Source organism: Mesoplodon mirus, assembly GCF_964341445.2.
Source record: "Mesoplodon mirus genome assembly, chromosome: 10".
Taxonomy (NCBI): Eukaryota; Metazoa; Chordata; class Mammalia; order Artiodactyla; family Ziphiidae; genus Mesoplodon; species Mesoplodon mirus.
Window position 1 is genome coordinate 68,498,084 of NC_138986.1, and position 16,190 is coordinate 68,514,273.

Here is a 16,190-nt window from a genome sequence, read left to right on the forward strand (position 1 = left end):
AAGTATGGTTTGCTTTAAGCAAGTTCAATCCAGTGCTCCCAGCGGGGAGAAAGTCTAATATGCAAGGCATCTTCTATATATTTTTTTCTTGTTTGTGACAGAACAGGCAAATCACCTTAGAAGTGATCAAAGTGATCAAAAATGTGTTTAAAAGATTTTGTGTGTGTGCCTCTAGATAAAAGCTACTAAGTGACTACTTGAAATGGTAAATGTTGAGAACAAATTTAAAACTTTTTGATAACTCCACCACAAAGATGCACTGATTAAAACAGCCCCTTCTCATACTGCATTACCTTCAGACTATAATAAATCACTTACCATATTGTTAAAGTATTTCACTATATATTTTATTTTTATAATAATGAATCTGATATGCTCTAATCTCCTTTGGTTTGCTATGTATCATCCATACATCATTCACTCCAGTCACTTAAAGCATCATCTTCATGTCCAGGTATTTCTGCTGGTGATTGGTAAAGATAGGCTGAATCTTTGTATCTCACTGAATCCAGCTCACACTGCATCTCAGTTTTCGAGGCTTTTGCCCCCCAGAAAGCTTTGACTGCCGCCCTGGAAGAAAAATGTTTTTTACATCTTTTATGAAATGAAAACTAAATAGATTTATATTTAGTTTTCTATATATAGAAGTGCCTCCTTAGTCATGATTTATTTTTAGTGTGTGGTGCACCAGCTGCATTGTGATAGTAGATGAGCCCTCAGATGTACCAGGGGGTGATACGCATGTAGGTATTAGAAATATTCTCATATAAATGAATTAGTAGGTTACAATAACCAAGTTTTAAAGTTGTGATAACTACAACTAGACAACACAGATATTAAGTCAATAAACGTTTTTCTTTAGCAACTACTATGTAAAATTGTAAAAATTGCATTTAAAAGCTTTCTCATGGCTGGGAATCAAGTCATGAGATTAGGTAGCTTGAACTAGGAGAGTCTCAGGAGGGATGAAGAGAGTTGGACAGTTTCAAAACCCATGTGAGAAGCATCATGGACAGGGCCTTGGATTCAACAGACAAGGAGGACATCTATCAAGGGTGTTGGCTTAGTTTCAGCCCTTCACCTACCAGTTTGTCATTATGAAGATCAGTAAAAAGATCACGAATATACATATAATAACTCCTACGACCAGAACAAAAACTAAGACTGCATCAGTGTCTGGTCGGCTTGATCTTTTCATCTGCAATTCTAGGGAAAAAAACACCTGAGGATTATTACTACTGGCAAATAAAAGAAAACGGATATCTAAATGGAAACTTTATATTTGAAAAACAACTCTAGAAAAATACAGAAAGAATGAGTGGAAACAAAGTTATTAATGAACTTGTTCTGCGTGTCAGAAATGTCCTTTTCAAACACACAGAAAAGTTGAAAGCATTTGACAATAAACATCCCACCGCCTAGACACTACCATCAGCATTTTAACTATCCCTCTATCCATACTCTTCTCAATCCATTGATTCATCTTATTTTTTGATGCATTTCAAGATAATTTGCTGATGTCTGCACACTTCCTACAAAATTCTTCAATAGTCATATCATTAACTAGAGTTCAACATTTGTTTATATATATTTTTTTGAGGTAAAATTTATGAACACCAAATTGCACAATGATCTTAAATGTGCATTTATTTAGTTTTGGCAAATGCAGACAGACATATATAATTCAAGCCCTGTGCTTCACTCTTCGAGGGATCTCCATGCCGAGTCCCACGGTAGCTGCACCAACAGTGCACAAGGGCTCCCTTTCCTCCACATCCTCTCCAACATTTGTTATTTCTTGTCCCGTTTGATAACAGACATTCCTACAGGTGTAAGGTAATCTCTCTTTGTGGGTTTCATTGGCATTTCCCTGATTAGTGGTGTCAAGCACATTTTTTTATGTGCCTGTTGCCCATCTGTACGTTTTCTTTGGGAAAAAGGTCTATTCAGATCTTCTGCCCAATTTTTAATCAGGATGTTTGTTTTTTGTTGCTGTTGATGTTGATTAGTGTGAGTTTTTATATATTTTGGCTATGAACCCCTCATCAGAGACATCATTACAAATGTCTTCTCCCATTCCATAAGTTGTCTTTTCGTTTTGATGATGGTTTCCTTTACTGTACAGAAGCTTTTTAGTTTGATGTAGTCCCATTTGTTTATTTTTGCTCGTTTCCCTTGTCTTTGGAGTCAGATCTACAAAAATATCACTAAGACCTCTATCAGTAAGGTTACTGCCTATGTTTTTTCTAGGAATTTTATGGTTTTAGGTCTTACATTCAAGTCTTTAATCCATTTTGAGTTAATTTCTCTGTATGATGTAAGATAGTGACCTTTCATTGTTTGCATGTGGCTGTCCAGTTTTCTCAACACTTTTTTTTTTTTTTTCTTTTTTTTTTGCGGTACGTGGGCCTCTCACTGTTGTGGCCTCTCCCGTTGCGGAGCACAGGCTCCGGACGCGCAGGCTCAACAGCCATGGCTCATGGGCCCAGCCACTCTGTGGCATGTGGGATCTTCCCAGACCGGGGCACAAACCCGTGTCCCCTGCATCAGCAGGTGGACTCTCAACCACTGCGTCACCAGGGAAGCCCCTCAACACCATTTTTTGAAGATGAAGTTTTTAATTCTGATGAAGCCTAATTTAGCAATCTTTCCTTTATGGTGATTTTTTTTTGTCATGTCTAAAAAGAAACTTGCCTACTCCTGAATCATATAGATACTCTCTTATGTTTCCTTTTTTAAGCTTTATGGTTTTAGCTTTTACATTTAGGACCATAATACATCTCTAATTTTTGTATACATTGTAAAGTAGGAATTGAAGCTCATTCTTCTTCATACAAATAGCCAAACACCACTTTCAAATCAGCATTCTTTCCCATATCTTTCTGTTCTTCCTGAAAATAATGCTATTACAGAGACATGACCAGTCTACCATATGCATTATAACACTGCTACATTGTAAACTGATAAAAATTCAATTTATATCAAGCATTACTTACCTAGTGAATTATGTGGCTTTCTTTTGGCTCTTCCTGGCCCCTAAATCATAGACTCATAAAAGATTCATGTGGGAAGGGCCAGAAAGATCATCTTATACAACTTTTATACAGATAAGCAAACCAACATCCAGGGAGATATAATGATTTGTGCAAGCTATGTTTTATGTATTTTAATATTTTGGTAAGTACCACTCTAACAAAATTAGTCTCATATATGAGCAATCTCAATTGCTTATTCATCTGGATTTTCTTCCTATTTTTTAAACACCATGGAGTATAATTTTCCATTTTCCTTGGTAATTCTAGAGCTATAAACTCAATTTAGTAATCTCACTAAATAGTTCCAAATATGGTAGACAATTTATATCATATTTATATTCCAACATTGTTGGATTTTAAAAGTCTTTTTATTTTTGATAATTTTAGATTTATAGAAGCAGTGGGATTTTTTAAGCTCCAATTTAAAAAAACCTTTTAGGATTAAAACTTGAGAAGAAGAAATGCAAAATTTCTTTCCATTTATCTACTACCCTGCAATACTAGCCAAGAGAAGATGGAGAATGAGAGGTATAAAGATTTTGGTTCATTTCAATGGTAGTCTTCTTGCAAGGGTCCCTTAGATTACTTTTATATCTAATAAAAAGATAGTCTGCATTTCTACTGAAATTTTCTGATGAAAAACAGGCTGAATTTCCATGCTCTCACTTTTTAGAAAAACTAAGTTTATGTTTATATTAGTTTCTTAGGGACACCATAACAAAGTACCACTAACTAGGTGGCTTAAAAACAACAGAAATATATTGTCTCACAGTTTTGGAAGATAAACGTCTGAACATAAGGTGATGGTAAGGCCATGCTCTCCCCAGTGGCTCTGGGGAAGGATCCTTCCTTTCCTCTTCCAGCTTCTGGTAGCCCCAGATGTTCCTTGGCTTGTGGCAGCACAACTCTAATCTCTGTGTGTCTTCACATGGCTGTCTTCTCCCCGTGTGTCTTTGAGTCTTCACATACATTCTCCTGTCTCTCTGTGTGTCTGTGTCTAAATTTCCTTCTTCTTATAAGGACACTAGTCATATTGGATTAAAGGCCCACTCTCCTCTAGTGTGTATGATCTTGTCTTAACTGAATTAATTACATCTGCAACTACCCTATTTCCAGACACAGTCACATTCCTGAAGTTCTAGGAGTTTGGACTTGAAAGTATCTTTTCAGGGGGACATAATTCAATCAAAACCATGTCTAACTATGAAAGACAACTATTGTGGAAGTGAAAAACCTGTTATATGAGAGAATGGATGGGACATTTTCATTAATTAAACCATATTTACCCTGAAAATATTTCAATCATGCATTTGTTTCAAGCCAGTACCATATTGTGTGGACATTTATAGCCAAAATATTTGTTTGATGTCTAAAGAGCCAAAAGGGTCTGTCACAGCGGTATGCCCAATTGTCATTTTAAAAAGAAACTAATAAATACCAAAGTTTTCTGAAAACATTTTGTCATTTAACCAGTGCATGTGCTGAGATGGCAGAGCTACGCCACCAGCCTTGGACAGCTACAAGAGAGAAAAATCAACTTTGTCTCACTTGCTGACACTGGGGTCTGTGCTCCAGCCCTTAGCTTACACATGTTGCCTTCTAACATAGGAAGAGCTAACCACTACTAAGCTGTCCTAACAGGGACCAAGCTGTGGGGACAATAACTGAGAATGGCCTTTGAATCCTTTAACATCCTGAACTATGACTCACTGAGATACTATTTAGTTGATGATGTTTGGTCCTTTTTTGCCTTTTATAGCACTTTATTGAAATTATCCTTTTAATAACACCTGTTATCCCAACATAAGAGTAAGGTTATTAGCTTTCACCATAAAGATGGTTTTTTAAGGACACTGAACAACACATCAAAGAAAGTTATAGTTTATTTTTTTAAATCACCCCCAAAACACCTTAGCTTGCTTCCAGTTCAATAAAGGGTGTTATGTTTCATGGTATCTCTAGACTGCAGCTTGAGTTCTTTACTTGGGATTGAGAAAGAGCTTCAAGAAATCCATGAACTCTCTTAAAATTACGGGTAACTTTTGGCATGTTAGTATATGTGGGTATTTTTCTGGGAAAAGCCTCCTGAGCCTTGATTGGATTCTCAAAAGAACTTGTGACCAAACCCTTCACACACCCAAAAACACAGATGACAATAATAAAAATGGTTAAGAGCAACTCAACAAAAGGAAATAATTATTTGGACATAGAAGACATCATAGTTTAAATTGAAAAGACATGCACATGGATCCTTTTTGCAAGGGAAGCACAGTTTCGAACATGTAAAATTATGTTTGGGTCAAGATTTGCCTTTTGTGACATATATTGAGGACTGTATTTATTGTTTCATAAAAAAATGTTTTCGAATGAATAATTTTTAAAAAGATATGCTTTGACATAACGTTTCTTAATTTTATTTATTTTACTGTATCAAAACTTTTGTTAAGCATCCATTAGAATTCTATGTATCCATTTTCACCTCTGTGATAGAAGTAAAAGTAAGAATATAATTCAAGTTAAAGGACTGTTCTTTGGAGACACTTCAGAAATACACCAGTTTCCCAAAGTAAGGTACATCTCACTCTCTTTGTGGAAAAAAATAAGAATTAAGTATTACCTTGTAGAAAAGTCTAAATGGTATAAAACTAGTGGTTCCCAAAATGTGACCTCTGGACCAACAGCACCTAGGAACTTGTTAGAAATGGAAATTCTTGTGCCAGCTCCACTAAAGATCTACAGAATCAGAAATTATGGGGGTTGGGCTAGTGATCTGTGTTTCAACAAGACCTCTAGGTGATTTTGATATGCTTTGAAGTTTGAGATATAAGCAAACCAAAACATTGCTGGGTACTTACCAGTTGTTGTATAGACTGCGAATTTAATAGATGCTACTATTTCATTATTATCCAACGTTTCACACTCAAAAGCCTTGGGGTGAGTATCCCTGTGAACCTCCAGAATTGCTGAATCGTTTGCAAGTATAATGCCTTGCTATTTTAAAAGAAAAAAAATGGTATCAACATTCTTCATGAAAACTTAAGATCAGGAAACAATTTATTTCTTGTAACAAAATAAGAGTCATTTTCTCTCAGTCTAGGACAGTAATTAATTATGCACATGTATTTTAAAGTCAGGTAATCCAGATAACAAGTACCAACTTCCTGCCTGTGTGAAGCAGGGCAAGTTACTCTCTGCATCTCAGCTGCAGCTGGTCCTCCATATCCTTGGGTTCCATGTCAGTGGACTCAACCAACCAGAGATTAAAAATATTCAGAAAAAAATTCCAGAAAGTTCCAAAAAGCAAAACTTGAATTGGTTGCACAGTAGTATTTACTTGGCATTTACATCTTATTTACAAGTATTTATATAGCATTTGCATTGTATTATAAATAATCTAGAGATGCTTTAAAGTATATGGGAGGATGTACTTATGTTATATGCAAATACTACGCCATTTTACATAAGGAACTTGGGCATCCCAAGTTTTAGTATCTGAAGGGGTCCTGGAATCAATCCCCTGAGCATACTGAGCAACAACTGTACTTATCTGTAAATGGGTATAATGATGGGAATTACCTCATAGATTGTTACGTGAGTAAAAGAAACTCTAGCACTTTGTGTATGTCTGGCACTGATTAAGTCCTCTATTAATGTTAGCTACTGTTATCTGTCCTGTTTGTACTGTATATACAAATGAAACTCTTGCTTCCAAAATAGAACACTTTATATAAAATAGGTGTTTTTAAGTTCTGATAGTAGCTGGCCCTAAGGCATATGTAAAGTCTTAGCCTCCCTAAGCAATGAAAAAATTTAAATCCCAATAATAATAAAGTTGTATGATTTTAACTTCATTTTTGCAAACTGCTTTTAAAGAGAAAGTTTTCTGAGAGTCATCAAGCACTGGGAAACAAATTTTATCACTTACTAGAAAGCACCAAATTACATACATTCATTACTCACTTGGTCTGGCCTTAGAAGTCTCCAAATATATTTGAAACGGTTTATAGGAGATGTATGAACACATGCTAGCCTAACATCTTCAAGACTTTCTGAAATTGGTTTACCCCCTGAAAAAAAAGAAAAATTAAATACATATATACCAACGGGCACTGTAAACTGCTTTATACTACTTTTTTTTTTTTTTTTTTTTTTTTGCGGTGCACGGGCCTCTCACTGTTGTGGCCCCTCCCGCTGCGGAGCACAGGCTCCGGACGCGCAGGCCCAGCGGCCACGGCTCACGGGCCCAGCAGCTCCACGGCACACGGGATCCTCCCAGACCGGGGCACGAACCCGTGTCCCCCGCATCGGCAGGCGGACCCCCAACCACTGCGCCACCAGGGAAGCCCCCACAATACTACTTTTAAAAGTCACTTTCAACTTTAAAACCAATTACATGCTGGAAGTTAGCAAATGTATTACTGAAAGTTTGACTGTAGAGGAGCAGAGAGGCGTCAAAGATTAAGTCACCAAAAGAGGCAGGTAGAAAACACCGTACCTGTCTGTTCCTTCAGCAGAATAAATTGTGGAGAAGAGATAGCAAGGGCAAACTACCTAGTGATCTATTAAACTTTGAGATCTACTAGTGGCTTCCAATTTACTGGTTAGAGTCAGAACCCCCTCCCGCCCCATACACTCCGCCCCTTCCAAGTTTAAAGATAATGGAATCTCAGACTAGTGAAAGGTGGTATAGAGTGGCTCTCAAAGTTTCCAATGTAGGGTTTACCAATCTACTGATAAGCTGTCACGACCAAAGTGTCAAAAGAGTTTCACTGGAGGACAGCCTCAACCACAGACCCTGAGTGCAATACGGTTCCAGTGTACTAGAGAGAATATATGTTAAATTTACACATCACTGAAAAAATGTGAAGCAAAAGTAGAAAGAGTTGTAACTGTCTAGAGATGCGGAAGCTTAAGTTTTCTTATGAATTCCTTTCAGTATATCACTTGATCACCTCCTTCCACTCACAGCAACCTGAGGTTAAGGATATTTCCTCAGAGTAAATGCTTCCCCCTCAGTCTCCCTCCAATACATAGGCCAACTCACAGCCACAATCTACTGGTCCACGACATTCTTCCACCCGTATGATACATTTGGATTCACTCCCAGGGCATCCATTTGTTAATATAACTTCTCTTATGCCAACACCTTTGGTAAAAGAAATCAGCAAATGTTAAAAATAATAATAATAATTCCAGAGTTCCTTTACTTTTGCACCTAGGTCTTTTTGAGACTTTTCTCCTAATTTCAGAAATTAAATTCCTAAATTCAGGGTAATAACATTTAGATATTTTTAGGTCCCTCATTTTGAATTATTTCATAAAACAGCATTTTCCAAAGCGAGTTACATGAAACACTATTTCCTCTGGTTGTTACCATAAGAAAAAGGATTCCATGATTATATACATTTGGAAATTATACATTACTTTAAAATGAAAGGAACCTCTTTCCTCAGAATTTTAGGGGAAATTTTAATATGCTAGTAAATTAATGTGCTTTTATGTGGAAACTTTCACTGATCTAAGATGTAAAATTTTTACATTAACATCTTTGAAATCAGAATGCATCTTAGAATTGACAGCGTGTCAAGAATGGCAGCATTTTTCCTTTTTTAGAGATGCATAAAATGTGATTAACACAGCCAAGAAAGTCTTAGATTTGATGAAATACAGTAGTACACAGGATCTTCCAAATTTATTTGATCATGGAACTTTTTTGGGGGGGTGGGTGGGTTGAGCTTGCAGAGGAAATTACAAAAATTACATTTTAACATAAATGATGCTTTTTAATATCTAAATTGGTAAAAATCCCTGTATTAAATACATCAAGACAGACTATTAATGACCAAATCTCCATTTCCAAAAAGATACTCTCATTAGAATTGCCACACATTTCATAGCAAGAAATCACGTCTTTACTGACTGATCTCAGATCTCCACTGAGTTTGCCCTACCATCACCAGAACTGAGGGAAATGATAAAAGCTGGTTCAGTGATGTGCTGAACGTGTCCTGTGATAAATGACCTGTGATTAAGACTGTGTTGTCACAGGCTAAGGAATACTCCATCTTGATATCCTTTCTACCAGATTCCCTCTTTCAGTCCCTGCAAGATGTTAATCATAAAACCCATTCTTAAGGCAAGGGAAAGCTGAAGTCTAGAGATGGCTTATAACAGTGCTCCTCAAACTTCAGAGTGCTTGCAAAACACCTGGAGACATACTAACATGTGAATTCTGATTCAGTAAGTAGGTCTGCAGTAGGTCCTGAGGTTCTGCATTTCTAACAAGCTCTCAGTCGATGCTGATATAGCAAGTCTGTGGACCAAACTTTGAGACACAAAGGAGAGTACTCCATATAAGATAAAGAGAAGGAAGGTTGGAGGGGGAAAGGTCTCCTGATTAAAAGAGATGCTTAAGAATGGCTGCAGAATGGCTCCCCTTGAATTTATGAATGGTACTTCTTTAGAGGCATAGCCTTATTCTGAAATGCATATTTTCCAAGCAGGTATTTTATGCATTTATTTATTTAGCCAGATACAGTTTATCGCAATGATGTGTGTAGATGTGAGATTTTCTGTAAGTCCATACTTAAAAATCTGCCTGTGTATTCCAAGAAAAAAAAACTTTTTGACTGCTAAAATATTGTTTTGGGGGTTCAACAGAAGTTTCACTAAAGCATTTTTTCCTTTAAATAGTTGTTATAAATTGAAAAGATTTCTTAATACTTAAAATTACAGATGTGAAATATTGCCTTTTATGGTTTTTCTTTTTAGAACTTAACACCATCTGACATATTACATGTTTTACATATTATTGGGTGGGCCAAAAGGTTCATTCGATTTTTTCCGTAAGATGGCTCTAGTAGCACTTAGTTGTCTTTAACTTCATTTGAAACAATTTTGTTAGATAGTATGTGACAGCTATCATATCAGTGTGCATTTAAAAAAAGACTTATCAAAATTGGTGAATTTTTGTGTAGCCATTTTAATATGGAAGATGGAAGAAAAAAGCAACATTTTTGGCATATTATGATTGATTATTTCAAGAAAGGTAAAAATGCAACTGAAATGCACAAAAAGATTTGTGCAGTTTATGGAGAAGGTACTGTGACGGACTGAACATGTCAAAAGTGGTTTGTGAAGTTTTGTGCTGGAGATTTCTCACTGGACGATGCTCCACAGTCAGGTAGACCAGTTGAAGTTGACAGCAATCAAATTGAAACAGTAATTGAGAACAATCAATGTTATACCATGCAGGAGGTAGCCGACATACTCAAAAATATCCAAATCAAGCGTTGAAAATCATTGGCACCAGCCTGGTTATGTGAATCGCTTTGATGTTTGGGTTCCAGGTAAGTTAAGCAAAAAAAACCTTCTTGACCATATTTCTGCATGCGATTCTCTACTGAAAAGTAATGAAAACATTTGTTTAATGAAAACATTCCATTTTTAAAACAAATTGTGACAGGCAATGAAAAGTGGACGTTGTAACCATGTGGAACGGAAGAGATTGTGGGGCAAGCGAAATGAACCACCACCAACCACACCAAAGGCTGGTCTTCATCCAAAGAAGGTGATGTTGTGTATACAGTGGGATTGGAAGGGAGTCCTCTATTATGAGCTCCTTCGGGAAAACGAAACGATTAATTCCAACAAGTACTGCTCCCAATTAGACCATCTGAAAGCGGCACGAAGTGTCCAGAATGAGTCAACAGAAAACGCATAATCTTCCAGCAGGATAACACAAGACTGCATGTTTCTTTGATGACCAGGCAAAAACTGTTACAGCTTGGCTGAGAAGTTCTGATTCATCCATCATATTCATCAGACGTTGCACCTTCAGATTTCCATTTATTTCAGTCTTTACAAAATTCTCTTAATGGAAAAAATTTCAATTCCCTGGAAGACTGTAAAAGGCACCTGGAACCGTTCTTTGCTCAAAAAGATAAAAAGTTTTGGGAAGATGGAATTATGAAGTTGCCTGAAAAATGGCAGAAGGTATTGAAGCAAAAGGGTGAATACGTTGTTCAATAAAGTTCGTGGTGAAAATGAAAAATGTGCCTTTTATTTTTACTTAAAAAACCGAAGGCACTTTTAACCTCTTTGCCCCTACCAAAAAATATGTTCTTTGAAGGCACAGAGTTTCCACTTCTTTGTTCACTGCTTTATTCCTAGCACCTATAACAATACCTGACACAGAGTAGGCAAAAATAAAAAAACAGAAAACAAAAAAAATTGCTGAATAAACAAATATATAATTTCTGAAGCACATCTTTTTTTTTTTTTTTTTTTTGGCTGCTTTGGGTCTTTGTTACTGCACGTGGGCCCTCTCTAGTTGTGGCGAGCAGGGGCCACTCCTCACTGTGGCGCACAGGCCTCTCACTGCGGTGGCCTCTCCCATTGCGGAGCATGGGCTCCAGGCACGCGGGCTTCAGTAATTGTGGCACGTGGGCTCAGCAGTTGTGGCTCACGGGCTCCAGAGTGCAAGCTCAGCAGTTGTGGCACACGGGCTTAGTTGCTCCGCGGCATGTGGGATCCTCCCGGACCAGGGCTCGAACTCATGTCCCCTGCATTGGCAGGTGGATTCTTAACCACTGCACCACCAGGGAAGTCCCTGAAGCACATCTTTAAATAATAGAGTAGGATAGTATCAATTACTAGAACTGTCATAAAAATAATTCTCTACCTGTGAAAATTTCTCAAGTAAGCAGCCAGAAGATGTAATTTGCAAATGAATAAACAGGTTTATTACACAGAATTCCTCTAATTTTCTGACTCTGACACACTAAGAAGTTAAAGTAAAAACAGGTTTCAAACTATCTCAAGAGACAGAAAGTACAATAATGGTTGCAAGGGGCAGGGGGAATGGGGAATTACTGTTGAATTGGTGCGGAGGTTTCAGTTTGGGATGACGAAAAAGTTCTGGGGTGGATCGTGGTAATGATTGCATGACAATGTGAATGTGCTTAATTTCACTAAATTGTACATTTAAAAAATTGTTAAAGTAGTAAATTTTATGTTAGGTCTATTTTAACATCATTTAAAAAATGCTATCTCAAAAACAATTCAGGCACAATTTTTGACCAAAAAATAAAATGTACATATTGTTCTGATCCATACCTGCATGGACTTTCTGTCTTCTTATCCTCTGGTTTTTGTCCTTCCCTCCTGTCACTGCCTTTTTTCCAAGGCAGATTCTATTTAGAATAAACTTAATTTCATTGTGAATTATCTACTGTCTTCTTAGCACACTAGTCTATAGTGGTTCTAAAAAGATGGTCTTTTAAAAAGCAGCATCAGCTTCATTTATTAACTTGTTTAGAAATACAAATTCTTAGACCCCGTCAAAGGCCTAGTGAGTTAGAAATTTTGAAGTAGGCCTAGCAATCCATGTTTTAACAAGCCCTTCAGGCACCTAGGGTGAACACTTAAGTTTGAGAAACACTGGTCTATTATAGCATGTATAGTCTTAATCCCACCCCCATGTAAGAGATTTTTATGTCCAATATCTATTCCAGGAATGATCAAAATAAGTCATAGTTTTTGAATATTATTTTCCCCACAAAGCCAATACTTCTTTTCTCTAAGACATGACATATAAATTGGGAAAATGTATCATTTAGAATAGACTATTACAAATAAAGTAAATTTCTTGATAGGTTTACCAGCACAGTATGTGGAAGACATCTGTGAGATGCATGAGAAGATCTTTCATCTTCTGAACATCTGTGAGATAAAGTTTTACTTTGGTGAAAGCAGTTTATGTGCCCCTGCCCCCAAAATATATACATATAGGGAGTTGGCTTAAAGTAAGACTTAGAGGTTATGAACTGAAAATATCCTACCTTGTAAAGCAATCAGTTTGAGTTTTGTGTGTAAATCATAGATATTAGAAATAGAAATCAGTGAGAGATGAATGAGAGTACACATTGTTTTTACCCCCCGCCCCAATACAATGTTATTTACCTGCTCTATGCTACTTACCACATGTAACGGTGCACATCCCATAGTCTACTTCTTTGACTGTTGTCCTATTTGAAACTAAACATAAATGCAAAAATACATTATTTAATCATAGGAAAACTTTTCTAAGTGAAGAACTCTTACTTGGGGATGGAGGATACAAGCACTTATCATATGGGAAGCAGACATTTTTAAAGTTTTATTAAATCAGAAAAGCAATGCCACTCCTAGTACATCTTCTATTACTGTTTAAATCAAAAGAAAACTAAACCTTTGAAGAATTAAATTAGGAAATAACTTACAAAGATTTATATTTAAACCTTGTACATAATTTAAAAATAATGTTTTTCATCAGTGTAATACATGGTGAGTTAAAGTTATATAGGAGGTCAGAAAAACACAAAAAAGCCTGCCAATTATAGGGCCCAATTTTTTCTATTCTCTGTTTTCCAAAAAAATTTAAGTGCATTATTTTTACCCAAAAAGAAGTAGTTATGCAAAGTGTTCATTAAAATTATGTCATAGATTGGTTCTACTCATTCTCAGGTTAAGATGGTAAATTATTCCTAAGAATTTATTTCAACACTTTATTTAGCAGGATAATCTAGGAATATATAAGTATTTGAGTAGCTAAATATTGTTGGTTTTAAATCTCATGTTTCTCTTTTTCTAATTGTTCTGAAATTTGACATGAATTCCACTAGCTGTAGCATATAATCAATTCTTCATAACTCAGATTAGGACTAAAAGTTCAATAAAAATAAATATTAAATGAGGTGCTAGAAGGTAATTTTTAAAAGGCATTATGTCCTGAGGCAACAATATTACACGGGACTAGGCATCAAAATTGGAGTCCAAATTGTAGTCTACCACTAATTAGCTATTCTGAGTTTGGGCAAATTCCTTCAACTGTGTCAGGCCTATTTAACCCCTCTGCAAAATTTGGAAAGGAGAACCTATCTGATTATTATAAGAATTAAACATGATAACATACCTGCAAGCATTCTGTAACTTGTTTAGCCCTACAAGCATGCTTAAGATAGCATAACCTCATTCACACTTCATTCATTTTGTACTTATTAATTTCATATAATTCTAAGATTTTTTCCTATTTTGATTATTGTAATTTTTCATAAACACTTCTACACTTATAAGCACCAAATACAGTGCCTTGAATATACAGCAAGCAAATATACACTTGATGTATATATAAGTAAATCAATATTGACTTTGTGAAATAATTTGGACTATGACTTTGATCAATTCTGAATTGACATTTTTGCTTGAAATGCTTGGATACCTTCTGCTGGTACATTATGAAACACAAATTTGAATCTAAGGCATTATAACTCCATCACCTGGGTTTAGCCTAAACTCTAGCATTTACAGCTAGAATTATCCCTTGACCAGTTAAAACTGTTAATTACTTTTAAAACTAGAGGGAAGCAATAGCTACTATGCTTTAGAACATGTTCTTTTCTACCCTAGTTCTCTTTTTCATATTTCCAAAGTCAAGGACTTCTCCAAGCTCTCTGAAATGTAATGTTATCAAGGCAGTGCAAACCTCAATTCCACCATTGACATCAGATAGTCAATTTCTTTATGTCGCTGAGGGTCACTATCCGTCATCAGGAAATAAAAGAATAGCTGATAAATACAGCACCTACTTTGTACTTATAGGAGACATAAGACTGCCAAGGATATTTAAAAGAATCTCAGCTGGGTCATTTATGGAGGGAAGAGAAGTATTCTCCTTTAGATGGCTGAAAACCTGCAACTGACCTTTTACCTACAAGCACGTGAGTTACTAATCAATATAACATGTACCACAGCTTGTCAAGTTTTATTGCTTAGTGAGCCAGAATAAGGCAAATTTATGTATCAAACACAGGCTCAGTCTTCGTTGGTTAACATGTATTATATCATCTAACAAAGCCTCTAGTTGGATCCCTTTATTGGTGTTTTCTACTGCCACCGTTCCTTTGTGACTCAAAGTTGAACTTACAAATAAAACACTATCACACTGCAGAGGTGCTCAAGGGTGGCGGCTGCATGAAGCTGACACGGGGCTTCCGGGGAATTTTGTCAGCATAGTGGTCTATCTAGACGTGTCACCGTGAGGGGAACTGGGAACTCCCTTGAGTTCTAACCCAAAGTGCAAATGTGAAAAGGAGGAAGACCTCAGGCAATTTGGAACTTCAAGAAAAAAAAAATCTGCAATGGAAAGGAAAACACATAACTGCAAGGGGAGTCAAAATCGGTCCCCGTGGTGGGAAGCTACTCTCTGATGCTTAAAAAAATAAGCATCTATTCCCTTGTCCAGAGCAATATTTAGTAGTATTTCTGTAGCAATTTCTATACATGTGCTCATTTATCTTGCTCTGGTCTTGGAGAATTAGCACATCTTTTTTTTAAGGCCATGAGGTGTGTGATAATGTATAAATTCGGGGTTGTTTTCGAGAGAGAGCTCTACAGATGTTAACTTGGATAATTCTCATCGTCCTCAAGGAGCAGGGAAGGCTTGACCCTCAACGGGTGCCTGCAGGTCCCCGCCAAGGAGCCTCCCACACTTACCATCCTCCTCGGCCTCAGCCTGGGGCTCGTCCTCGGCCTCGCTGTCGTTTTCAGCCACCTCCTCAGCCTCGTTCTTGCCCTCGCCCAAGCCCTCGCCCAAGCCCTCGTCCTCACCCTCGGTGGCCAAGCTGGGATCCTGGACCGTGGGGACGTTGATCCCGAACGTTGACTGGAGGCCCGCCAGCAGCAGCCAGCCGACTGTCAGCAGCAGCCCGTTGGAGCAGCCTGCGCCCCCGGAGCCCATGGTTCACGGCCCGCACGACCGCCCAAGGTGCAGTCGTACCCGCCCGCTCTGGATGAGAGGTGCTTCAAAGAGAGGAGAAGCCCAACTCCGAACGCCCACACCGTTCCCCGGCAACCACTGAGGAGTCAAGGAACGTCACCATCACGCAGGGCCCACAGAACGCGACGCAGGCCTGACCGCAGGGGTCCCGCGGGCCACTTCCGACGGCGCTCGGCTCCGCCCCGCCCCTTCCGGCGTTCTAGGCCAACCCGGCACGCTGGGCGGGGCCACGCCTTCGCACTTCCTCATTAGGCGAGCTGCCAGCCAACTGCTGTGGGTGGCCGTTTTCCCTCACCCTGCTTTCTGCTAAAAGGTGCTAGTCCTTCCTGCGTTTACGC

General features: G+C 37.7%; 1 protein-coding gene across 1 annotated transcript; it reads right to left on the minus strand.

Annotated features, from left to right (window-relative positions):
• Window positions 1–413: 413 nt before the first annotated feature.
• Window positions 414–15,945, minus strand: SPACA1 (sperm acrosome associated 1; the record flags this gene model as incomplete). Its single annotated transcript, XM_082633711.1, has 7 exons — window positions 15,570–15,945; window positions 13,017–13,073; window positions 8,080–8,181; window positions 6,996–7,102; window positions 5,891–6,026; window positions 1,086–1,206; window positions 414–570 (listed from the first exon to the last, which is right to left on the minus strand). Exons 1-7 carry the CDS (start codon window positions 15,811–15,813, stop codon window positions 414–416), a joined length of 924 nt encoding a protein of 307 aa, XP_082489837.1. The 5' UTR covers window positions 15,814–15,945.
• Between the last annotated feature and the right edge of the window lie 245 nt (window positions 15,946–16,190).